Raw genomic sequence first — 26,385 nt, 5'->3', positions numbered from 1 at the left:
CATATAGCATAAACTGTGATTCATGCAAAAGTATTCACTGATTTTGTAAGAGAATAAACCCTTTCTGAAGGTAAACCTACTGGAAATTGTGACTAATTTGTGACTCCCAGGCTTACTATAAACAGCTGTTTATTTAGTCTATTCCATCCACTGTTGGACCAAGTACATCTGTAAAGATGCCGGCTATATAGATTGTTTAGCACTTCTGAGTTCAGAAAAGTCATCTTTGTTTTACTATGAAACACAAAGCTGTAGACCATTCTAAGGGGAAAAAAAAAACAATTAAAAATCTGAAGGTAAGCAAGTAATGAATGCAACTAACCTTGTTGCATACACATGAACAGTAGCATTTTCCAGGAGATATGATGCATTGAATTGGAATGATATTTTGAAGGAAATCTGTTTAGAGAAATACATTACACATTTTAAAAGGGAAAAAAAATAATAAAAGCACAGTAATAACGTTTGATCTGATGACAAATGAGCAACTGCGCTACTTTCATCTATGGAATCTTTGTTCACATTTTAATACTTTTCTATGAATGAATCCACTTTTTTGAGTTTGTCCCAAACAAGAAGGAAATCTAATATTTATCGCTTATTAAACAGAAGCTGAGATTTTCAGAATTGAGAAGCCTCAGTAAAACTTACTATATAGTATATTAGAAACACATAGCTAAATAATTCTTAACAGAAACCAACTGGTCTTGCAAGCAGTTTATCAAAACATTTTTTTTTTTTAATCTAATGAGGAAGAAACAAAGCTTTAAAACCTGGCAATTTACAGTGGAAATGAGCTGTCTATAGAATGCTGCTGGAATCTCAATACATGGTAAACCACCTAGAATACTGAACATAAATACATGTTTATAATGCAAATAAACAACTACCAGATCTCACAAAAATTCCCTACTCATTATATATATTATATGATATATATATATATAAAATGTATATCTATCTATCTATCTATGTACAGGTATTTCTTCATATAAAAAAAAAAGAGCCAGGAAGATGGTTTAAAAAGGAATGTATTAGGCTTGCTTATAAATGAGTCAGAGATTTATTGATTTCTGATTGCAAAGGCGAGTATGAAATTTCTAAATTTCGGGATCTATAGCTACAGATGAACTAACAATCAAAGCACAAAAGGAAAATGTGAAATACTCAGTAAAGCAGGGAGTGGAGCATTGTGGGCACTGACATTGGTTAGAATGTTTACTTGGCTGCAAGAAAGTAGCAGTTGACTTAACCCTACAAGTTCAAGACACAAGCTGGAATGTGTATGCGGGAGGGAATATAAGGGGACGTCTGTCCTGATGGTCCTTCTGTTATGCATCTTCAATACAGAGATGACAGAGGAACATCTGTCTCTGTTTCAGCAGGAGATACAGACTTATCAGTGGAGCTGTTCAAGCTGGGGCTTGATTTTAAGTGCAGTGCTTGCTGGAAAAAAACCTCATTCCGTACTGAGCAGAGGTGAAGTCTTGATGCTTGGCTTTGACAGATCCAGGGTAACATTTCCATATACCAGCGTATTCTCTTTTCAACTAACGGACTGAATTTTACATACCAAATAAAGTCACAGACTCCATCCGGTGGAAAGCCACAGTATCTAATGTCTTATCAGTACATCCTAACCAATTATCCTACACTCCTGGAGCAGACCTGTCTGACCAGGTGTGCTACTTGCCTTCTGACAGTGTCAGACGGCAATAGGCACCTATTACCTCCTCACATACCGCAGCTGACTGCCCAGGTACTGAAGATCTGATATTTCCCTATCTGCCTTAGTGCCGTTTATGTCAAGGATAGCTTGGGAAACATGCATGGACAGGTTTTGGGGTGAACACAACAGAAAAATATTCAGAAGTGATAGGGACTGCCCTGGCCTTAGAACAATATGAAGCAAAGAGAATTTGCATGCAGGTCTTTTTACCTCTTCTGCAGGTTTTAGAAATGGATATCCCACTTTACAGGTGATGTTGTGACTAGATTCACAGCTATCTTTCTGTATACCCTAAAGCAAAAAGAAAGTGAAATCATGACCTTGTGCAAACTCTCTTTAAATTTCGATTAAGCAACAATGGCATGTTGAACATGTGTACCACTTCTGCTTTTCATCATCAAAGCACTGTAAGACACAAAGCCTTGATTGAACTGGAACAAGAATAGAAACCCACAACTACAAAACAATTTTCACCTATGGACATCTGCATCAATTAGTAGCAATTATTCCCTTCCAGTGAACGTGTTTGGAACATTAGCAATTATATACAAAGTGGATGCCATGCAAATTAGTCATGGGGTCTAGCAGATCAACGTATGTATGAGCACACAGTTTTTACATGTGATTTTGTAAATGTGTTCCTAACTTGACAATAAAAGTTATTGAAAAAATCATACTCCGTAAACTCTTGCCGCAGGGTCAGCAACAGTCCTATGGATCCCTGACTTCTAATGTGCAACATCAGGATTGCTCATAGAAAACAAACTTCTCCTAATGTTTCCCACCTGAACTGAGGTGCATCCATAGTATACCTGCTGAGGGAGGCAGAAAAACAGCTACTTTGGAAATGTTGTCTGAGATACGGATGAGACATGCACTGATCTATGCTACCCTACCAAGACAGTGCTTTTTCTATACACATGCAAAAGGAGAATTCTAGAGGCTCAGGAGCTGTACTGACAAATAACAAAGCATTTCTGGCTCTACAATTGTACAAATGATTCATGGTGCTGATGTTCATCTGAGATGCAGGCACTTGCTGTCTAAATGTCATTATGAAACTTTTGTCTGTAGTTAACAGAGGCTAGGCAAGAGTGTATACAGGTCAAGATAAATACATTCTTTTAGAGGCATAAGTGAGGACAACACTCCCAAGGGAATCTCTTCCAATCAACAGAGATGACGCCCGAGCAGTGAAATTCAGGCTTACTAAAAAGGCTTCCTCAGATCTCTCTAGCAATATAGGTTATGATAAATATGGTAATGTGAAAAATTCCTACCTCGATGCCAGCAAAAATAATATTTGGAGAATATTGAACCAAAACTCTGGTATTATAGGCACTGTCTTTTTTGTTCTTCACGGAGAGCTGGATGGTGAACTTATCATTGCGTGACTTTACAATGAATGGAGAAGAGCTGTAAAATAAGTTAAGAATGTTGGACCCCTCAACTTTTGAATCTGTTTTTAACATAAAGAGGAACTTCTTTCAGTGTCTGGAATATATTGTTTCTGATTTAGAAGTTATGACACAGCATTACCTTATTAGACAAGAGAATTTATAATTTAACATATGAATTTTGTACAGATATCAAATGATATAATAAACCCAGTGTAGTTACCTGTCTCCAGCTATGCTTGCTTTTACATTCAGAACAAGATCTGAAATGCATTTATTTTTGGCTCCACAATCTTTTGTGAAAGGAATCTGCAACAATAGTATTTTTTTATCAATTTTATTACATTTAGGATTCAAATTAAATATGTGAATTTTAATTCATTATCTAATTTTATATAAGGTCTCCTGTTTGACAATCAAGGAAGTCTTCCCTAATATTAATCAGCTAAACATGCCAACACCCCGTAAAACTCACAGGTGAAACATAAGCTTTCTACTCATTCCCTTCAAAGTGATTCATTTAGCTTAGAAAAAGAGGCAACAGTAGAAGTATGAATGATGCCAAGAGCCATCAAAGTAAATGACTAACATTCTCCTGCTCTAGTTATGTAAAAAATGACAATAAAATTGCTTGTACTCTCTTCTATCTTCAGTTAACTCTCAACAGCTTTAAAACCCCAGGCTGGTTCCCAAGCTTCTCACTCCCAAAGACACATTTAGAGGAGACATCTCGACAGGCTCAACAATCCTCCCTCTTTAGCCAATTTGTGGACAATACTTTCAGCTCTTATGTGGGCTATGAATTTTACCTTAAATAATTTGGTTATTAATACAGAATCTTGCTGACTTACATATTCAGATACTGAATTTGGCAGGTTGCTATCGAGAACAGGCCCACTCTCTGGATCAGAAAAATTGAACTCCAGCAAAACCTTTACAGAGTCCTGAAAGTCAGGCTTATCCTAGAACATAAAGAAAACAAAACTGCTGTTATGGACATTCACATTAATATCTAAGGAGGTTAAAAAAACCTAAACAATGCTGAGGTAAAATATTTTTCAGTCACACTGTCGCCATCCTTGCTAGAGAAGCATTTGCGTGCTTGCAATTGATGATAAAGCATTTAATGTGCAAGCCGAACCATATAAATCTCTACTAATGCTTTTGTGTATCTCATCTCATCATAAAAATGTCACATGGCCTAAGCATATCCAACACAGCTTCATTTAAGAATGTCTCAGAACAGTCAACTCATAGACTTTACTCTTTTAGTTGTGCTTAAAGGATCAGTAAGACAAACAGCAGTGGTGTCACATCATGTGAGGTCAAACCTAGGCCTGCTGCTGGATGTATATTCAATCAAATTCTGCATCATTCATCATGAGTTATGAACTATGACACAACTGTAAAGTCACTAAACATTTCAAATGCGGGTAGCTTACAATATACATCTCCATTCACTCTGCACATTAGTTACAATCTGGGAAACTTGGTTCTCACAGTTTCTAATTTAATTTCTGTTTTGCACTGGAAAAGTCTACTCCATCCCAAAGCTAATTTGCAAGGTTTTAAACTATATTTTAGTAGGAGAAATTGTTGCAATATGCAAACTAGACTTCTCGCACACATGCCTCTGCTGAGTTTTGAATGCACCTAAACTACTAGCCACAATAGATGCTTGCTTCCACTGTGTTATGCTTTTTCTTAAAGACAGACACAAAGAGACAACAGTAAACAGACTGTACATGTAAGTAAAGCTTTTTGTATGTGTGTATATATATATATATACATACACATATACAAATCTATACATCCTAAGTAGTCAGTAAATTTCACATACACTTCTTAAGACTAATTCAGGATGCAGATTTTGTTGTCCAGTTTACAATTAATGGAATACATTTGGGTTATTATAATGATAACATGAGAAAAACACTTTAAATGATTTACTTGCCAACATGTAGAAGTTATGTTTAATACATTCTGACCCTTTGACAGTTATATTTTTTTGCATTTTCCTCTCATGGCTTTCTGCAAACAAGCTTCGAGGTATTTGTCTTTGTGAGTCAAGAGTAATCCAATACTGCAGACCTGCAAAGGAAGTTGAAATCAATATTATGAACCAATTTGCCTCTATACATTCTTTTTTCCTGAAGTACCTTAAATGCACTTTGAATAGTGAATTTAAAAGAGTTGATTTCTACTTCCGGAGAAATAAATGAATGCGAGCATAGCAGTTTTGTAGCGTAAAGATTCCATAGCTTAGCACTTATCTACTTACTGGATTCAAATGTATCTTCCTTTGACTTTAGTCTGGTCTTAAAACAAATAGTGGCATTTATGCATATTGTTTTTCTTTTATTTATCTGACAATTTTGTTGTTGGATATTGATGCTTTTGGGTGTAAATTGCATGGAAACATTTACTTCAGCCACATCACGGGACCTTAACAAAAACATGAAGAAAGAAAGTGCTTTGGAAATGATAGCAGCAAGGTTTTTTTAAACTTAAAATGAACTTATAAAATGTGCAACATCTTATATAATACAAATATAAAATTCAACATTAGAATACACACATGTGATGGTCTAGACAAGTAATTAACCATAGCACCAGTGAAAAATTACAGAGAAAATGGTCACAGGGTTTCTCCACAGTGCTGTACTTGTTTCAGAACAGATACCAGAGGAAAGGAAATATTTCCAAAAGCATTTAAGCAACTCTGTGGAGTCAGTCCCATTTTAAAAGGGACTGAAGGCCCAGACCCATTGTTGAGGGTATACACAGATTAACATATTATTATACCTGAGCTGGAGGGTAGTGTGCCATCTCTTAGGCTATGGGTAAATAAACAGGCTGAGATTCACCACCAATTTGCTTCACGTTAATTCCCCTTTGCCCCTGTTCCTGCAATGCATTCTTGCCTCTCTCTTCACTCTGGCTCAGTTCCCTTTGGCCTCCAGAGAGATTATATCAGCCTACTAAACCAGCAGAAAATTTAGCTGGCAAAATAGCTTTCTTCAGATTTGTGATCAAACAATGCAGTGAAGGGGCATCTCATTGCTTTCACACAAGGACCTTTTAGAAAGACAAACTATCAGATGAAGGTGAGGGGTAGCTGGCAGCTTGAGACTGGTAGCAAAACTTGACAAACTTGATCACCTAGCAGGTGAGTTGTGTGGAACAGCAGGACAGGGAAAGCAAGGAGCTGGCTTAGCAATTGTCTTATGAGACAAACAGATCGTTTTTGTTGTGCTTTAGAAATGAGGGCTTACTTGTTACATTGTTTATTTATCTTATTGGTATTTTTCTCTTCCCACTTAAAAAAAATATATATATATATTGCCCATTATGCCATCAGAATCATGCTCTTTTGTAAAGCAAATGAATCCACTGTTAACCAGAAAGTTAAGCTAAAATTTTTCCAAGACTTAAGGAGTCAAACTAGAGTTTTCATATTGGGAAGTCAAATGCATTTTTTTAGTGAACTCTTTACATTTGAACCTGTCCTTGATATTGCTAACTAAGTGAATATGCAATATAGTGTGAAAAAGGGAACACAGAGTTTTTTCTATTTTACTTAGAGCCACAAGTGGAATCAATTTCTATCTTGAATATAGTCTAGAGGACAAGCTCTTCATACTAGGCTAACAAGGTTTCTAAAACATCCCTATATTTATTACCACTATCCATTAAGTTTTCTACTTGTTCCTCCAAAGAAAAAAAAAAGATGAGGATTCACAGCCAGTGTCAAGGCATGAGCTGAAACCAGTATCCTCACAACAGTCCAAATAGTAGGGCATGAAATTTACATCGGTATCCTAAGACAAATATTTATTTTCTGGCCTGACAGCTGCTGTGAGTATCCATACCAGAAGAGGGCAGCCCCACCAAGGCCTCCAATGGTGACATCGATCAGACCATCATTGTTTAAATCCATTTCTCCATGCACAGACTGGCCAAAAAATTTCACCTTTTCGCCATCTCCACCTGATGCAATACGCTGTGAAAAGCATTAAGAGGTTTATGCAGTTCATATTGAAGGATTTTAGAACGACATTCAAGACACATTTGTTGGCAGTTAGATGGCTTTTACACTCGTTCAATATATTAAAATTTTCTTTACAATACTCCTAAAAGAGTTACCATAGTGATGAACATGCTATAAATTTTCAGAATTGCAAGACATCTACTTTTCTGTCTGTACAGAACATATCAGAAGGTTTCTAATAAAAACATGCAGATATATTTTCTAACAATGTTAGAGTCACATTCAGTTAAATCAGTATGAATTTAAAAGTACAGAGCTTTTTAAAAAAGAAGCTGTCATGAGAGGGCAAGTCACAGTTTGATACTATGTTGGGAAGAATCAGGAAAACAGGGTTCGTGCTATGTACGCTTAGAGCAGCTGCCAATCTGTAAAGTTGTACTTCTTACCTGCGAATATTTTTTACTGATTGTGTTGCCATGGCCATGATAAATATAAACAGCTCCCCGATGATCATCCTCTAAGGGAGAACCTATTACGATGTCATTGTATCCATCTAGGTTGAGATCCTTCACTGCAGCAATCGCAGTCCCAAAGCGTGCACCGCAAGGCTCGTTCTTAAGAACTTTGCAGGTGTCCTGTTTTAATGGCGAACAGCATGTTTGCTTTGTAGGTTCGAGACTCAGCTGATACTCAAACTTTGTCTGTGAAAGAACAGATTTAGTTTGTGGTTTTCCATCAACATTTTAGCAACACATGCTTTTAAGAGCTCCTGTCCAGATGACAAACTGATGAATTAAAGTAAACAATTACATCCCATTCCTAGTGACTGTAACTGCAGAAACTGTGATTCTGTAATTACAATTCAATTGTTCTTTCTGAACAGAGGGTGGGAAAGACATTTTTGCTCCTTCTCTTTTTGCATCTAGATGCTTCTGCATCTAACCTCTTGAAGTCAGAGGTTCACAGGAAAGCATAATATCAATATTTGGATGTTACTGTAAGTAAACTACATTCTTAAGATAGTGTAAAGAGTTCTTCCAAAGGCGTTTTCTTAATCTGAGAAGTAAGCCAAGTTTCTGATGAATCACAGATGGCAATACTGTTATTCTGGAACAAAAGACAGCATTTCTCTTATATAGACTGAATTGTGTCCTCAGTAGCCTCATACTCCATGGCCTAATATATATATTCTTCTAGTCCACTATGCATCCTAGACAAAAACCACACATACAGTATAGTATGTAACCAGTATTTCCATGAGATTGGTCCCATGAGTTCCATGTTAAGAGATTAGCAGCAGCAAGGAGTTGTTGCATGTCCTTTAATGGGGGATGGATAAATGGAAACACAGGAAAAACAAATTTCAAACTTCACATTACTGGGGAATATGGAATTCTTGTTTTCTCACCAACCCTATTTACCAGCAATTTGTTGTTAGCAACAAGCATGTGAAAACCAGAAGAGCTCCTTGTCAAATAGATCCTGTCTCTTCAGGTCCTTTTCTTGCACTAGTATTTTAGGAGACTGTCATTGCTAGGACATATTTTGATAACTGTTATAACTATACACAATGGTAGTGGACTAAAAGAAGAAAGAAAGAAGAAAAAATATGCATAGACATTGGAAAGAGAGACTTACAAAATTAAGAAACTGTGTTGTAGCTGGTGTATTCCTCAATCTAGTCGTGACATGTTTAAAAGCTGTTGGATGCATAGGGTTTAGCTCTAGGTTTGTAAGCAAGTCACAAGGATACTGAAGCACACAGTTTTAGGATATGATGAGCCCTACTGTTCCCTAAGCCATTAAAATAAAAAGAAAATGTGCTAGGAAATTAATCCTATAAATTTGCATCTATGCCATATTGCACCTTGCAGGATATAGTGCTTATCTATATAATAAACTTTGTTAGAAAAAAAGGTGAGAAAACAAGAGTCTGAGAAGAAAGTTGTCGAAAATAATCTGTATTATACTCTCAACTGTCAAAATCATGTTTCTCTGTTTTCAGCAGGTCATCTTCCCCAGCTCAAATTCTTTAAAATAAGAATATAAAGACAGTAAGGAGCATGTTCTGTTCCTGCTTAATAAACATCATCCTTACCTTGTTCAGGCCATAAACATATACTTTCCCCTGCTCCTCTTTCTCAGTTCCCATATACATAGGAGCTCCAACAAGAAGAAGGTCTATAAATGAGTCCCTGTTGATGTCGATTGTGGTAATAACACCCCCAAAGTATGACCCAATCTGCAGGAAAATTTAAGATATAAATCAGAGACAGAGTCAGCAACATCATGTAACATTTCCAATTCAGAGACCTGTTTTATAGTCGCTTACAACAATACCAAATGATAACTATTAGGCTGAAATTTTCTTTGCTACCTAGAAGATCTTTTTGATCTGTCTGTCTTTGAAGCTTGTTTTCTATTTTAGGGTCTGTTGTCAGGTTTCTTGAATTTTATTTTTATTTAAGAATGGTCCATTCCACTTGAAAGTTCATTTTTCAACTGTTCTGAGTTTGAAAGGTCTACTTGCTAAGAGGAGTAGGACCTCTTAGAGCAGCATTCGAATAGAAGTGTCTTGGGGAAGCTAGTTTTCTCTTCAGTCCCAACTTCACCACATAGGAGCAGAATCAATGGTCTTAGGCCTGACGGGAAAAATGTAGAAGAGTGGACAAAAGCTTTAAGACAGCACAGTGCAGGCAAGTGTCCAAAATTACCACGTTGCCACTAAATGGAGAGGAAGAAGATCTGCACAAAGAGCTAGCTACATTCAGAGACTGGGTACAAGGTGTGTGATTTATCTGTTTACATTCAATTCACAGCTAAGCTAGACAGGCTGCATTTCCATTACACTCACATGAGAAGCAGTATCTGCTGGTGGGAGATGCATCTCATCTAATGGAAGATGGTTCAAGTAGGCCAGATTCCTTAAGCCTTAAAAATGCTTGCTTTATTACCTCTAAAAAGGACTGATTGATTAGTTGAGTTGCAGGCATCAGCTATAGGTGAAAATCAGGTAACCTGAATTCTCCTGAAAGAAGCTTGTACTGCAGCCCGGGGAGACCTGCGTAGGTCTTCTAGCCCTCATGTGCAAAATATTATACTACCATCTTCAATTATGTCATTACATGTTGACAATTATAACAAGCAGCTAGTCAAGATTTCATGCTATCGCAGCTGATGCTCTTGCACAGAACTCTGCTTATCACACCCATTTCCTGCCAGTGACATATCCCTTCCGCTCAGCAGACAGAGAAAATTGCAAGTACAGAGACAGCTACAACCACTTTGACACTGGTGACAGTTTAATCTTCAAAGAGAACATTTGCAAGGGTCTCTGACTACCACAGAGTCCACTTTCCATTACTTCCTATACCAAAGCATCTACCTGACCTTTCCTTCTGATCTTGCTTACAACTCCTAGTTTAACTTGTTTTTTTGATGCAGAGTTCTCATTTGAAATCATTACTTCTACTTCTCATGCCATATTCTTCTCATATATTAATAATGAAAGTATACTTACTTGCTCTCCATTTAACCTCTGAAGCACCTGTACCTCTTTTCCTTCCATTTTATAAATGATAACTTGGCCAGTATGATTGTATCGTGGCTGTCCTGCTATGTACAGTACACCTTCAGGTGTCAACGCTGAATTCACAGTATATCCTAGGAAGCAGAAAAGTCAAGATGCAGCACTACACACAGAATGCATCAGAAATACTTGCTGTTATTCAGAGCCTTTAAAAGGCTTATTCTGCAACTAGATGTTTAGCCCCACTTAAGCTATAGAATAATAGCAGTTAATTGAAAGGGCTACAGTCTCCGAGTCATGAGCACCACTGTATTATTAAGCCCGATCACAGGCTGGTGAGTCACGTTCACTTTGCCATTCTCACACAGTGTAAGAATATGATGGTACTGATGAAATAACTTGTGCATAGCTGGTTGAAAACTACTTTTAAAGAACAGTTGTCACTAGCTCACTGTCAAACTGATGGAGTCTTCCAAATGTGATTCTGTGGCACTTTGAACATAGCTCTATTTAATATTAACAAGAATTTAACAACTTTGATGAAGGAAGACAAAAAAAAATTGCAGATGAATCAGAAATGTGGCAGGGTTGCAAGTATTATGGAGAATAGGATCTAAATTTAAAATGACTGTACCAAATTTGATATATATATATATATATATATATATATAAAATAGCTAATGGCACTCTGTAAAGAAGACAGAATGTATTTAGGGGGAAAAAAAGAAATTATTCTAGTGTTGACTCTTCATCAGTGAAAACATAGGTTAAACAAGGTAACAGAACAAACAGAACCGTGAGGTGTAGAAAGCAAGACCTAGAGGAGGATAGAGCAAGGCCACTGATGCTTTTTGGTAGAAAAGACTGAGATGAAAACAGTAGCCTGCCAGTATGCAAAACAATATTATAAAAAAGACAGTGGTAAACTCTTGTTCTTGTCTACTGAGTGACAGAAATCAGCTTGGTTTTAAGCAAAGATTTAGACCGAATATTTTATAAAACTTTTTTAGCTATCAAGGCATAGAAAAAACTTGATAAGAATACCATGAGAATCTGTGAAATCTTTTCTGAGCAGATTAGATGTCTCTGTTGGGGAAAGTCTAGATACACTTAGGTCTCTAAGTATATCTTGGACTAAAAGTCATAATATTTTTGTTTAAAGAACAAGAAAATAATACAGTATACATGTCCATACATTATAAATTTTCCCAAGTCTCTAGAATATAAGATAATATTCTGTAAGATACTCTTTGTGAATGAGATTTAAGAGAGGCCTTGTAGCACTTGTTGAAAAATGTTCTAAGACGGGCTATTTCTCTTACCTAGGTAGGCTGCAAGAGGTTCATTTTTGTCTGAAAGCCTGTCACGAAAAGTGTCATTAGTTGGTATTGAAATACCACTGTCCTTCACCATGACCACTGTGCCATTCCAGTCATAAGCTCCAACCGCTCCAAGCATGATCCAATTCTTATGGAGAGAAAAACAAAAAGCCTGTTCTCTAGGTTCTCTAGATGAGCTATCTTTAGACATTCATTGATCATGATGCTCACATTTGGGTAACGCTTACTGTATACTTATATATTTAGCCCTGCTTCTATTATAGTATGGCCGCTACAATCACAGAATGTCTTGTACTTTTTGTTGGGGGAAAAAAAAAAAAAAAGAAAAAAAAAGGGCCATTCACGAAAAGCCGCAGAATGAAATTTAAAGCTTCTACAACTTCTGAACTTTCATAAGCTTGAATCTTTCTCTGCTGAATCTGTGAGTCTTCTACATTGTGCAAGAGCCTTTAGTCAATGAGAAATGGTTTGCTGACCCTTCTTTCCTGAAGGCATGTATGTAGCCTTCTAGACAAGACAATGTTGTGGTTTAACTCCACCTGGCAGCTAAGTACCATGCAGCTGCTTCCTCACTTACCCCCCAGCCCTAGTGGGATTGGGAGAAGAATCAGGAAAAAGGTAGAACTTGTGGGTTGATATAAGAACAATATAATGTTTAATTAAAATATAATAGTAATAATAATAACAACCACAACAATAACAATTGTAATGAAAAGGAGGAGGAGTTCTCCTTACTCGAGGAATAAAACCCAAAGGGACAAAAAACAAGTGATGCACAATACAATCGCTCACCACCCGCTCACTGATTCCCAGCTGGTCCCCGAGTAGTGGTTGGCCCCTCCTGGCCAACTCCCCACAGTTTATGTGCTGAGTATGACATTCTGTGGTACGGAATATCCCTTTGGCCAGTTTGGGTCAGCTGTCCTGGCTCTGCTCCCTCCTGGCTTCTTGTGCACCTGCTCACGGGCAGAGCATGGGAAACTGAAAAGTCCTTGACTTACAGAATAAGCACTACTTAGCAACAACTGAAAAATCAGTGTGTTATCAATTTTATTCTCATATTAAATCCAAAACACAGCACTGCACCAGCTACTAAGAAGAAAATTTAACTCTATCTCAGCTGAAACCAGGACAGACAGACACCAGAGACCCTGAGCCTGTCAATGCACCATGGACTGAAAACCCACTTCTGAAGTGAGGTGAGGTTCTGATCATAGCAGATCAGTTGTTCATGAACTTCAAGAATATGGTCTACCAAATAAATAATCTTATAAATAGTCCTCCTGCTCTCTATCAGGATAATATTTTTTTATAAGGTATGATACACAGTCTGAAGCATCATGTGTAATGCAGTGCAGAGTGTAAAAATAAACCGAGTACCTCTGCAGTAATGTATTTATGTTAAATCATACTGAAAGTCTGCTATTCTCTTTTTTACCAGTGATATGCTGAGCTCTATACAAAGCCATGTTGAAGGTTTTCTTATATATGTAAGTTTGTCTTGGATTGCTTGGTGTTTGTTCCGTTCAGTTACTCTCCTATTGTGCTCTTTTCCACTGTCACTACTTTTTCATATCTTTGAAGTGTAACTCTTCCCTGTTCTTTTGATCTCATCTTAAATTTGTTTCATTTGTGTACACTAAGCAGATCATCACAATAAATATTTTTTTGAGAATAAATAAAATATGTAGGAAGTGATTTTCTGCTAATAAAAATTCCCAGGGATTTTTGCATCCTAGTTTAATAAATATTTACTCCCTGAGGACTGAAGTATTCAACGTGGTAACAGAAATAAGAACGTGCTGTGTTACTAATAATGCAGATCATATCCATGACAGAAATATCATTTTTATGTACCTTTTGTTTTGATTTCAACAATACAATGCAGTATCAATGTATACATTAATATTTAGAGACAACAGTTTTATACTTCATAACTCACAGAATGGTTTGGGTTGGAAGAGACCTTTAAAGATCATGTGGGTCCAACCCCCTGCCATGGACAGGGACACCTTCCACTAGACCCCATTGCTCAAAGCCCTGTCCAACGTGGCCTTGAATGCAAGGAGGGATGCACCACTTCTCTGGACAACCTGTTTCAGTGCCTCACCACCTTCATAGTAAAAAATTTCTTCCTTAGATTCAACCTAAATCTACCCTCTTTGAGTTTAAGACCATTGCCCCTTGCCCTGTCACTACAGGCTGCTTGGTAAAAAGTCTTTGTCTGTCTTTCCTAACATATTACAGACTATTCTTCTGATAGAAAGTGCTATGGGAGCATTAAATGTAGAGTTCATGTGAAGAAGGTACTTACTCTCTTAAGCTTTCATTGTTTATAATAATTCTTCAAATAGACTTTACAAAAAAATAACTGCATTACAGGGAACTCCAAAACTTCCAACAGCAGACAGGACTGTACAAAGAATTCTGAAACACCCATTCCAAATTCGTGCCATCACCAACAAAAATCAGTTTTGTAAAAGAGCTATCTTAAAACAGTTTTTTACCTCAGAATAATGAGCACTGAAACCAGCTTGAGACATTTCCATTTCAAATGAGGCAGCCTGCTGGTCTGTTGTTGCTATTAAACAGAAAAAAATAAAGTTTCAAAAATAACTTAGTTCCAATCTGAAAAAGTATCTGAATAGTGTAATGAAAACACTCATATGATAACAAAGGATAGCATAATTAACTAGAATATTCAGTGAATATAGTTTGCTATAGATTTTTATGATAAATACAGAAATTAAGATCTGTGTTAAACGCCACCATCGAGTATGAGAGTTTGCATTTTAAGATCATGTCTCAGAACTTGTCCAACAAATATTTCTGGGCTAAAACTGACCAGATTTGACCTCAGGCTGATTGTAAATATGTTTGGAATGTTTGATTAATATAGTTAAGCCATTTCCCTCTTGAGCTAACTGAACAATAAAACACCAGCCATGTAACCCCAGCCTTGTATTCAAGCAACTAAAAATTCATAGGCAGCTGGAGGAACTTCAAATGAAAAACACTTGATGTTTGTATGAACCTCTGCAAAAACAACATAGGAAAATCTCAGCTGTCCGAGATTCATAAGGCTCAGGGAAGGGCTTGGGAACTATAATCCTGCCCAGAAAGTTACATGACAAATCTTCCTGGTTCTTTAAAGTGATTTTGAATAAAAAAGGTATCAATGCTAGTTTCATTATCTTGTCAGGTAGTCATATGCTAATTATTCAACTCTGATGTGCTACTCTGCTTCCAGATAAACTTAAAATATTATCAGGGAAAAGTTCTGCCTTTTCCTCTATTTAAAAGCAATACTCAAGGACTATTGTGCCACCTTAAGTGGTCAAGTAAGGTAACTATTTTCTGCATATTAGTTCCTTCTTCAGAGCAAGATACAGTAACGGGCAGCAGAGGGGAGCTATGAAATCTGCTCTGATCTTGTCCAGTAAGAGTTCACAACTGCTACCATTTGAGTGCTGAGGCGAACCTCCAGCTGTGCAATGAAACTAAGGCATAGCAAGCCATGGCTGCACGAACTTCAGCCATCTGGACTATTAAATAATACTGAACTTTTGATACTCAGCAGCTAAACCACAGAGGTTGCTCCCTGGGACATGATGTCTTTGCTAATTTTTTGGATTTATAGTCAGTCATAGGAAGCAGACATGATCTCAAACACAAAATGTTTGACACAGAAACATATGCCACCATGTTTCACAAGATGTAGCTGCTAAGTCTGAAAAAGTCCTTTTGAAGCATAAAACTCTTAAGTTGCACATTTGCTGATAAGCAGTGTTCTCATGCAGTAAAGGATGCTCCCTAACAAGCTGAGAAAGACAGGACCCTCAGTCTGAGGCAGAGGACAATGCCAGTACTGTTGGTGTGTGCAGCTCTGAATGCTTAGATAATGGGCCTCAGTCTAACTTTCCATTCAGTTTCAAACTGCCAAGCTTCCTACAAAGGATATTTTGTGAAAAAACATTTGTGCCCGCCTGTGGGTTGGATAAAACATAAAATTGCTGTTAAAGCCAGAAGTCCAAGCCATGAAACACAGAGGCATATGAAGAAGATTATGTGTAAAAATCCACTGGCTATCAAGTATGGTTTTTTGTTGGATTTGATTTTTCAGTTCTCAATTTTTATTTGCATTTTTTAAAGGCCAAAGACAAAAAAACCCCAAGAAATCCAAGAAAAAAGTTTGAATGTACTACTGTACTAGCAAGAGGCTTTTTAGATTGAGAATTTAAACAGATTCTGATACAGATTTCAAGAATTCTGTTCTTGAATTTCAATACTCAAGGTTCCCATGACCTCCATGTTGTGCACAGAATTTGGCTCCAGTGTATGAACTTAACTAATCTTTTCCACATTGCTTACATCTAATAAGGTGGATTGTCACCAGAAAGCTGGATGGGACAGATTAATCAACTTTTCTCCTCTGTCACAAAAATGCATCCATGGGCATGGTCTAGAATAGCCCCTGAAATGCTTTTGGAGGGGACAAGAAACCATTCCTGAAGAATCAACAGAAACTGATTCAGTTAGCATCTTCTAGCTCCATTGGAACAACTCAGCCTTAGTACGTTTGGACAAAAAGCTAAGATCACATTCTCAGTTTCTTTTCTGATTCCCTTGCAGCCAGATTACATGATTTCTGGGACCTTAACAGGTGGAGGTGGCAGCATTTCTTGACTCGTATCACAGATGTCTTACACAGAAATGTTAGCACACCTCTGAGTTCCTACTGAAAATCTGGAAATCAAGAAACATTTTGGGAATGGTAAAATTGCCTAGCTTATTTCTTACAGTGTGGAGGAAAATATTTTTTCACGTTTTTTGTTTAAAATATATAGATTTTGTGATACAAGCAAGGCTATATAGAATAAAAATTGAAAATAAAGCGATTATATCAAGGCACAAATATCTTAACGTTTACAATAGGTTTATGTTAAAAAAAAAGTAATAATATCCAAGAAGTACATATTTGTTACTGCATCTATTGCAGAAAATTAAAGCTGAATTCAAGGAGTACTGCAGAACTTTTTGATGATTAATATGCTTAAAGTACCAAAATACTGAAGGACCCGATGACAAGGATTAGTCACCTTAAGCAAACCCCACCAGCAGGGAGTTAAAGCCAGCACAATTTACTCCACTGTATGAAGGCTGGCATTTCCTGTCACAGATAGGCACTACGTAATGGGTACTGATTGCTAAAAGGGACAAAGTGGAGTGTGACAAAGTGAGACTGTCTCTTCCAGTGGCATCTGGTTGTTCAAAGGGTTGAGCTATGTCGTGAAGCCTTGAATTTGAGTACACAGATATCCAGAAACTCAGTCATGTTAGGGTCTTACATCCTTTGTCTGTTGCCATGACTAGCAGTTGATTTACTTTTTTCTATATCCATTACATTTAATAGCTATAACTAACACTTTATTCTACTAATGAAAGACAATGTTTTTTCTCTGTTTTCTAGAAGTACAAAGCACAAATCGAAAACTAAGTTTCAGATTTCTGTTTGAACAAATGTTTTTCCTCTGAAAGTGAGTTTTTCCTAGTAAACAGGGACTTAACAAAAAAGCCCCATATTCAATGAACTTTGAAGTACTCAGTGAGCTTAAGTAGGCTAAACACTGGGCTTCAGAGAGATTAAATTATCCTCAAATTAATTTATTTAAAAAGTGAGAAAAAAACATTATCCAGAGAGTAAAAAGGTAAGAACACATGAACTGTAAAAATATTTAGTAACCATCAGCTGAAAACAGTAATCTTTGGCCAAGCTAAATGATACACTAAAAAAACCCAAAACCTAAATATGTCTGACAAACATAGCTCTGATGTAAAAAACTTTAAAATACTCCCTCATGTTTGTACTATTTCTTGACATTCAAGTCAACATTTTTTTTTCCCAGCTGTAAACTACACTATTGCAGCTACTGGGAAAGCTGAGATGTTGAAAAGGATAAGCTCAAATAGATGGATGTTTTCTTTGTATGACACAAATCCCTTCAGAGTTGGCCAGTATAATTGATAACTAATAAACTCAGTCTTCTGTTACCAGAAGTGTGCTTGAAACAAACACAGATTTGGACAGCATTGCCTAATCTGGATGGAGAATGTAAGCAGACATTATGAGAAAGAATGACTTTTCTGTGCTAATATCTGAGTATCGTGAACGTTTCCAAATGTAGTATGTCTTGCCATCTCTTCACACCGAGTTCCCGTCAACTTGTATAGCAAAGTAATACATTGTGACTAATAACTAACCAAAAGAGAACCTAAAGGTACAGGCAGAAGAGCATATGATCATGGGGTAATCAGGATATGGCCTGGCAAAGGTTTTTTACCTAAGGGAAGGCAATTTATGTTTATAAAGCCAGCTAAACCAGTAATGGTCACTTACCCTTTTAGGCTATTGTCTCCATAGACTTTAACTCATTTGACTATATTTCACATCACTATCTATGTTTTTGATGCCTATTGTAAAATATTTTTCTGATCAGCATGAAAAAAATACCTGCATAATATGTTTTATGCAGCACAATACATTGCAAAGAGAGAGAAAAGCAGATGGTTTTCTATTTCTTCCAGTTGTACTGCAGGCATGAAGTAGAATTTTAAATAATGCCATACCTTCCAGGGCAAATATTCTCTCTCCGAGTGCTTCAACAATAGTTACAAGAGCTAATTCATCTGAGACATTGAAGAAATGCTTTTCAGTAGGCTTACTGGCAATTGATTTGATTTCCTCTACAAATTTCTCAGTACTTAAATTTCCTCTGCTGTAGCTGCCAAGAATCTAAACAGAATTAAAAAAAAAAAAAAAAGGTCAAGGATGTATTTTATAACCTGTTTAAAAAGACACCTTTGAGGCAGGTTGTCAAAGAATATTGGGAAATCATACACAAACTTAATTTGTTCCGTTAAAACCTCCCTCTAATTGATTTGAAACCATCCTTTTCCAATGTGAATGGAAATGTATGAGGGCTCAGTTATTTTTCTGAAAATACCAACAATAGCATACAAAGCAACTGTATAGTGTAATGTCTGCTATCCTCAACTGTCCTTTTTTTCCCTTCTTCACAAAATTCTAGTGATTTATTTTATGATTCTATGATTTGTTTAAGTAAGCCTTAATTGAGGAAAAAACAACAAAGCAAAACCCAAACCAGAATACATAATTGCACTGGCTTCTGCATAGATATCACCAGTTCTCATAACACATAGATGACAAGTTAATTAGGCATAGAATAATTTCTTTCTGTGTGCTGATTTGCCCTATAAATACATATAACAATAACACTTGCATTCAGTGTTAACAACTCCATCACAGTATAGATTTGGTTTGCGGTTTTAACATCACTGCTGTAAAAATTCAGTATGCATCAGAACAAAATGACTCTCTTATGCAATTCCCAGACCGACAAGTATTTTTCATAGAAAAAAGTGCCCTATGCACTTAACTTGCTTTGAAATAAAAAAGTAACTCCCATATTCTAGCATTCCTAGACACTGCAGCAACTGAAATTTTGTTCTAGACAGGGATTTTATTGCAAAAACTCATTGGAGCTTCAAGGACAATTTTTCCTCTAGATCTTTAGCTTTTTGAAGGAAACCACTGAAAACTTGTGTGCTGCTGGATTCAATTTTTGTTTTATGTCTCGCTTTAAGTTAAAGATAATAACATCTTTCTTGAAGTTGTATGGTTGCATGCCACCTCATTGTACCAAAACAAAGAAAGGTAGGAACAGAAAAGCAACAATCCAACATACTTTCAAAATTAACAACAGAAAACAAATTATTTGAGTATAGAATGCACAAATACAGTGGAGAGTTCACATCAAATCTATCATTAATGTTTTCATATTTCTCAATATGGGTTAACCTCCATTACGCTTACCCTCTCATTTGGCTACTAGGTTTGTTCAACGTGAAAATGATAACTTCAGAATGCCAGCACACACAATAGCTATAATAAACCTGGGTTTTGTTGATGGCTTACGTTTGCCTTTTTTTTAGAAGCAGGTAATGTGTCTATAGATATTGCTCAGGAGATTTGAACTAATCCACTCTGTTCAATATTGCTCTTAATAAAAAGGATTTGATTTTATACTGCCCCTTAAACTCTTCCTTTTCTTCACATGCACACACACCTGTCATCCCCATGAAGACAGAGAGATTGCTTTTTCTTATGTGCTGTAAAATCAGAAAGCAACTTTTAAAATGTATTTTTCATCTTATTTCTTTTTTTCCTTTCTGAAATTATTATATTTCCATAAAGATTCTGTGAAATTAACTTTTTAAACAGAAATTACATTTGGAAGCTGAAACATCCTTTTAAGATTCTGAATTTTCCCATTAAATTTCACTTACAGCAATAGCAAATCTCTGAATGTTTTCATCTTCACAATTATCAATCACTTCTTTTAATCTGTAGTTGTCATGTGATTCCCCATCGGTCACAATAACCATTACTTTTTGTACTCCTCTTCGTGCACCGCGAGCCTCAGTAAAAGCCTCTTTCCTAAAGGGAGCATAAAATGGTTGTGGAGAAAGGCAATGTCAGCATTTAGCACATGCATAATATTTGCATAGTCAACCATACACTAAAAGATTTCATATTAGCTAAGAAACAGGAAAAGGAGATTAATATTAACCATGAACAAATACAAACAACAACAATTGGAACTTAAATATCAGCTCACAGCCAAAGGGTTTCACAAGCATTCATTCATTATTCACTCATTTGAGAGCAACAGCAGAAAAGACAGTGCTGGATAGTGAAAAACTCTCTGCCTCTCCACATAAACTGCTGGCACCTTAAACCAGCTTTTGGCAGCTTAATAAAGGCCCAGCCAACACCCATGCCATCCTGAAATCCACATACTAAAAAACACCCTACGGCAGCACTTCAAGAAGTCAAAGCATTTCCTCAGCTACCAGCACACCTTTGCCCATCTATGGTACAACTGGGTGTTGGCAGTGTGGCAGAAGTCGTCTGCAGGTGAGTGAAGGCAGGATGGGGTGACCCGCTGAACTCTACAGCCACAGATACGCAAACAGGCGCTGAAGTTTTGGGCAGCTGCTCACCCACCCAGACTCTGGAGGGAACTCAAAAAGGCGAGGCTGAATAAGGGCTCTGGAGGAGAAGGAAGGAAGCCAGCCTTCCTCCTCTCAGAACAATGCAGGAGGGGGCCTGGAAATCAGGACCATGGTAGCTGAAAGGAATGTGCTCGAGCCTGTAGGCCACAAACCCTGGGAGGACAATCTACAGGGTGAGTCGTGCTGAAAGAAGATAAGGGAATGAGGAATGGATGGCCCCAAGGAAAGGTAACACCTTGCTGTTAATTGATGGTAGTTAACCACCAATCGCGGATTGCCTAGGATGCAATCCTCAGCTTCAAGAACCAATCTGTTTAAAATGCGCAGCTTCTGAAAGTGTATATAAACTCATGCTTCTGTACAATAAATTGACATTTGTTTGCGTCAAGCTGCGTCCCGTCTCTTCATTCGCAGCAAATTGGTGACCCCGATGTGATGCGTTTAAGGATCTAACGTAAAGGGCTCTCGAATCGCCTAACTGAGCGACTTGCAGCGAATCCCACAGAACTTTGAATGAACTGCTGAAAGGGAACGGGAGCCGGCCGGCCTGAAATCTCTCCGGAGCTGAGAGGTGAGCTGTGGGAAATCCGTCATGGGGAATCAGGCTTCGTCCCCAGAAAGAGACGTATATGGACTCATAAGGGGTCTTCTAGTCAGATCAGGGAGTCCGTGCCTCAGTCTCCTCAAATGGTGACCCCTATGGTGGTGTTCCGAAGCCTTGGAGGAATAAGGACAGAACTGGTCGATAAAACGACAGCTCGTGGAAGAGGGCTGCATTCCGGAGGAGGAGACGGCTTGGCAGAACGATCGTCTGGCTGGCTGGACCAGGCGGACAACCTGCATCGAGACAGGTGAGCAGCCAAGAAACTTTAGAGACTTTGAAAGAAATGAAAGTGTGTACACACAGCAGCCAATTGTATGATGCTGCCGCAGAGGGGAGCTCCGTGTCGGGAATTTAGCACCTTGGTGGCAAATTCTGACTACTCTTTGCCAAGTGTGGACTAATTCTACTAACGGTGCTAAACCAGAGGAAGCTGTAAATTCCGCCAACAGTGTAAGCACTGAACTAGAGGAGGCTGTAAATTCCACCAACAGCGCGACTCTTCTCAACACACTGTCAACGATGCCGATTCTGTCCACACCTCCTCTGCCCCCAAAGCTTCTGTCACTGATTGCAGCGACCCTCACAACACAGGACCAAGTACGGGAACAGGACAACTCGGAAAATTATTTAATTGACACTGATAAACCTTTTGATCCAGGTCCTATAGATCTGGAAGAGGAGCTAGACCTTCCCCCCCCCTCCCCCTCGGCATTGATTGTATTTTCGGGGAGGGTGAAAGGGGGCCTGAGGGATTGGTGGCAGGAATGCAAGTGGGAAACACTTAAGTGATGGGTTTTGGGAGTTGCTATGGCATGTTCAGTATTTTGTCAGACAAATCAACCTCAAGAGTGGCAGCCTGTGCAATACGAGGCTGTTAAAGAGTTAAGCAAAGCAGTGCGGGAAGGGAGGATTCATAATGCATTTGCTATGTCCCTTCTTGAAGTGATGGCAGAGCCTTATACACTCACACTGCATGATTGGAAGTCATTGCTTTGTATGGTACTAACTGATACAGTATATGATGTGGTTATCTGATTTTTGTGAGCTATGTGTAGTGGCCTTGATTGAAAACCTTAATCGGGGAATTGCTGTTAATTATGAGCAGTTAGCTGGAGCAAATAATTGTGCCGATTCTGTGACTCGGGCAAGGTAACCCAGGGACAACTGTTTGCAAATGAATGAGATGGCTATTAAGGCAGTCAGGATGCAGGAGTCTTGCCACAGTGTTGTGGGGTCCTAGAGAGTCACTAACTGTAATACTAACTTTATTGATTGGCTTCAGAATATTTTGCAACAAGTCGAACATAAGGAAGCTCAGGGGTTGCTTTTAAAACAACTAGCTATGATAATGCCAATGAAAATTGTAAACGGGCAACTTTCACAATCGCAACCCCAACATGTGTCAAATGATTGTAACGCAGAACTCACAGCAGACTGTAATTCTCAGGCTGAGTTCTGGAATGCAGCATAACAGATTTTTGCTTCTCTAATCTCTTCTGTAAGAATAGTACATGCTTTTAACTTGCTTAGTAAATTAGGCTGCTAGCTTGCTAAACAAAGTAATACTACAAATACAGTTCTTTTTTTTCTGGCTTATTAACAGATGTTGATTCTGTCCATCATATGTTGCTACAGAACCGAGTTGCTATTGATTTTTATTACTAGCACAGGGACATGCATGTGAAAACTTTGATAGGATGTGTTATGTGAATCTGAGTGACCACTCTGAATTAATTTACAAAAGTATACAAAACTTACAAGCCTTAAAACAAAGACCTGCAGCAGAGTCACGGGCGGGATGCCTTTGGTCTCTGCTCACAGCTGGGAAACTTTGGGCCATGAGTCCAAAGTACTACAGGATTTATTATAATTATCTTTAACCACCTTATTGATGTTTGCCTTTTGTCTCCCATAACTTTTTTTTCCTGTATTCAGTGTTTAGTTGATTGTAACATAAATCAGGTCATGGTCACCCAGCTATACACACCGTTTGCCTTGTCGCAATTAACAAGCAAAAAAGAGGACAGAGAATGTCTGAAAAAAGAGATACAGGAGAGGAAGCTGGAGAATATTTGACCTAACAAGAGATGAGAGAACAGCTAGGTATTGTGAAGGAGAATAGGAAAGATAAACATGGTTATCTAGTGTTTAATAGGTGTCTGCATGCTTGTAGTGATATATAGCTATGTAACTACACGAATAATTTCTGCCCTGAGCCTGGTGGAGCATACAGCTGCGGTTTGTGTCCGGGCTCAGAGATGTAAATAGGGGCTTCTCTGTTATGGTAAAGTGTCTCTGGTTGCATAAAAAAGAGGGAATGAAGGGAATGACCCCAGAGGTATGTTCAGAGAAAGCACGCTATGTATTGAACTTTTTGACTGAACCAGTTCTTGTTTGGTGTGCCCTTCCACCTATGTATAATGTTAATCCAAAAGAAGATGATACTGTTTACACTTTGAATGTCGATAATTGTCTTTCTGTAGATGCTAATGTAGTAGGAGGCTATGATGGGAACGTATTGCAGCGGTTCTTCTCTTACTATTATCCGGAGTAACAGCAGGTAAAGAATTAAAGAGTTAAATCACCTTGTTTGTTAGGCAGTTAAGAATGTGAGTCAAATTTGCCACTGCTTTTTGTTGTTGGCTCAAGGACATGGCTGTGAGGATTTTGATGGTATGTGCTGAATGGATTTTAGGCACCCCATTGCAGCAGCATGTTATCAAAATCTAAGAAAATGTCAGCCTTTTTGACATCCATTCACTCAATTGGCGGTATTGTTTGTTTGCTATTGCCTTGGTTGCCATCATGTTTGCAAGGGCCCTGCAGAACATGACATACCTCGTACCAGCTGTTCCAAAAAAAAAGGGGAAATTGTAAAATTGTACAGAATAGAGATAGTGGGTTATTTTGACATTGATAATGTGCAGCTTTGGCCTTGCGTTGACGATGTGCAGCTGCTATCCTGCAGCAAAGAGTTAAATAACTTTGAGGAAGTATGAGAAGAAAAACTAGGATGAGACAGAAACAAAGGAGGAATGTGATCTCACCTCTAGAAGACAAGGAAACTGCATGAACAGTAGAGTAGCCTATAGTTAACAACGCTAATGAAAGTGTTTTGAATTTGACTGATCACTCTAACTGTATTCATAAGCAGCTCTGAGTTAAGAAAAAATGTACAGACCACAAAGATTGAGAATGGGATAACAGACTGGCTTTCAAGACTTGGGTTAGGGGGCTGGTTACAAAATATAATCAAAGGAGCATTGATGGTATTGACAGTATTGTTGGTTTTAGTATTATGTCTTCCGTGTTTGTTTCAATGCTTACAACGAGAACGCATGTTGGATTGCTCAAAAACAAGAAGGGGGAGATGCAGGAGGGGGCCTGCAAATCAGGACCATGGTAGCTGAAAGGAATGTGCTTGAGCCTGTAGGCCACAAACCCTGGGAGGACGAGGAATGTGAATAGATAACGATCAAGAGGGTGAGTCATGCTGAGAGAAGATAAGGGAATGAGGAATGGATGGTGCCAAGGATGGCACCAAGGAAAGGTAACACCTTGCTGTTAATTGATGGTAGTTTACCACCAATCGCAGATTGCCTAGGATGCAATGCTTAGCTTCAAGAACCAATCTGTTTAAAACGTGCAGCTTCTGAAAGTGTATATAAACTCGTGCTTCTCTACAATAAATTGACATTTGCTTGCGTCAAGCTGTGTCACGTCTCTTCATTCGCCGCAGAACAATACCACAGAACTTTAAGACTGGCCACGCAAGTGAAAGCTAAGATCAACCGCTGATGATGGCCAAAGTGGATGGGTAGGAAGACTGCAAGAACAGAGAAAGCTTTTGCTGACAGTTTCTGCATATACAAGCCTGCAGCAGTTTGTGGTGCACAGGGACATTCTGAACCACATGTGGTTTCTGAGTATTTGGCAGTTCTCAGCTGGCTGTGCTTTTATGAACTTGTTCAGATTCCCCAAAGCTTCTTCTACTTGTATCTAAGGAAAACATTACTGCTGAATATGTAAGAATGTAATTGGATTTAAGACCTCATAACAACAAAACTTAGGTCAGATGATGAAACAGAACATTAGAAAGATGCTGCATATTTGACTAAACGGTTGTTGGGAAAGGATGAATGCAATAACGTCATGCTGTCATGAGGGGAAAAAAGGTTGAAAAGAAAAAATGTACCCGGACAACATTGTACAGTTTGAAAGTGCCTGAAACATTTTGCATTTACTGTCTGTTCTATGAAAGTCAGATTTCATTTTTGTTGTAAAGGAAGCATTTCTAAATAATGCTACTACTACAACTGATCTTTAATGTCCCAATGATCCAGAAGCTTCAAAGACTTTGGTATAAAATTTCTAGGCTTTCTCATAAAGATAGGCTCAATCCCCATAATAATCTTAACTTCAAAATTAAGGCAAATTAACATTAAAAAGTTTTATATTTTCCTTTTTTCCTCTGAAAAAACTTACTTTTCTTCACCCCTCTACACACACAGTTCCTACCCACTCTGTGTGGACATCAAAGGTTGTCAGCTTTTTGCTTAGGACTACAACTTTGCTCCATGTCTTGTCTCTTTCCCTGTTTCTTCAAATCAAGAGACAGCTGCCTTTCCAGGATGTCATATACAACTGCTCTAGATGCTGGAAAGTCTGTTTATCCACCCTCCTCCTAAATTTTTTTTAC

The 26,385-nt window shown here is 37.9% G+C and overlaps 1 protein-coding gene across 1 annotated transcript in view; it reads right to left on the bottom strand.

Annotated features, from left to right (window-relative positions):
- The window catches only part of ITGA1 (integrin subunit alpha 1), a 79,188-nt gene that overhangs the window by 9,623 nt on the left and 43,180 nt on the right, over nt 1–26,385 (bottom strand). The window contains exons 8-22 of the mRNA XM_080373076.1: nt 20,354–20,504; nt 18,614–18,779; nt 14,494–14,567; nt 11,969–12,113; nt 10,638–10,780; nt 9,216–9,359; nt 7,564–7,818; nt 6,999–7,129; nt 5,408–5,571; nt 5,081–5,217; nt 3,978–4,088; nt 3,350–3,435; nt 3,010–3,145; nt 1,940–2,020; nt 323–399 (exon numbers count right to left, since the gene is read on the bottom strand). Coding sequence (XP_080229202.1) covers nt 323–399; nt 1,940–2,020; nt 3,010–3,145; nt 3,350–3,435; nt 3,978–4,088; nt 5,081–5,217; nt 5,408–5,571; nt 6,999–7,129; nt 7,564–7,818; nt 9,216–9,359; nt 10,638–10,780; nt 11,969–12,113; nt 14,494–14,567; nt 18,614–18,779; nt 20,354–20,504 — 2,001 coding nt within the window. The remainder of the gene's footprint in view (nt 1–322; nt 400–1,939; nt 2,021–3,009; nt 3,146–3,349; nt 3,436–3,977; nt 4,089–5,080; nt 5,218–5,407; nt 5,572–6,998; nt 7,130–7,563; nt 7,819–9,215; nt 9,360–10,637; nt 10,781–11,968; nt 12,114–14,493; nt 14,568–18,613; nt 18,780–20,353; nt 20,505–26,385) is intronic.

This window comes from Falco punctatus (genome assembly GCF_963210335.1).
Source record: "Falco punctatus genome assembly, chromosome: Z".
Taxonomy (NCBI): domain Eukaryota; kingdom Metazoa; phylum Chordata; class Aves; order Falconiformes; family Falconidae; genus Falco; species Falco punctatus.
This window is presented reverse-complemented; position numbering and strand designations above follow the sequence as displayed.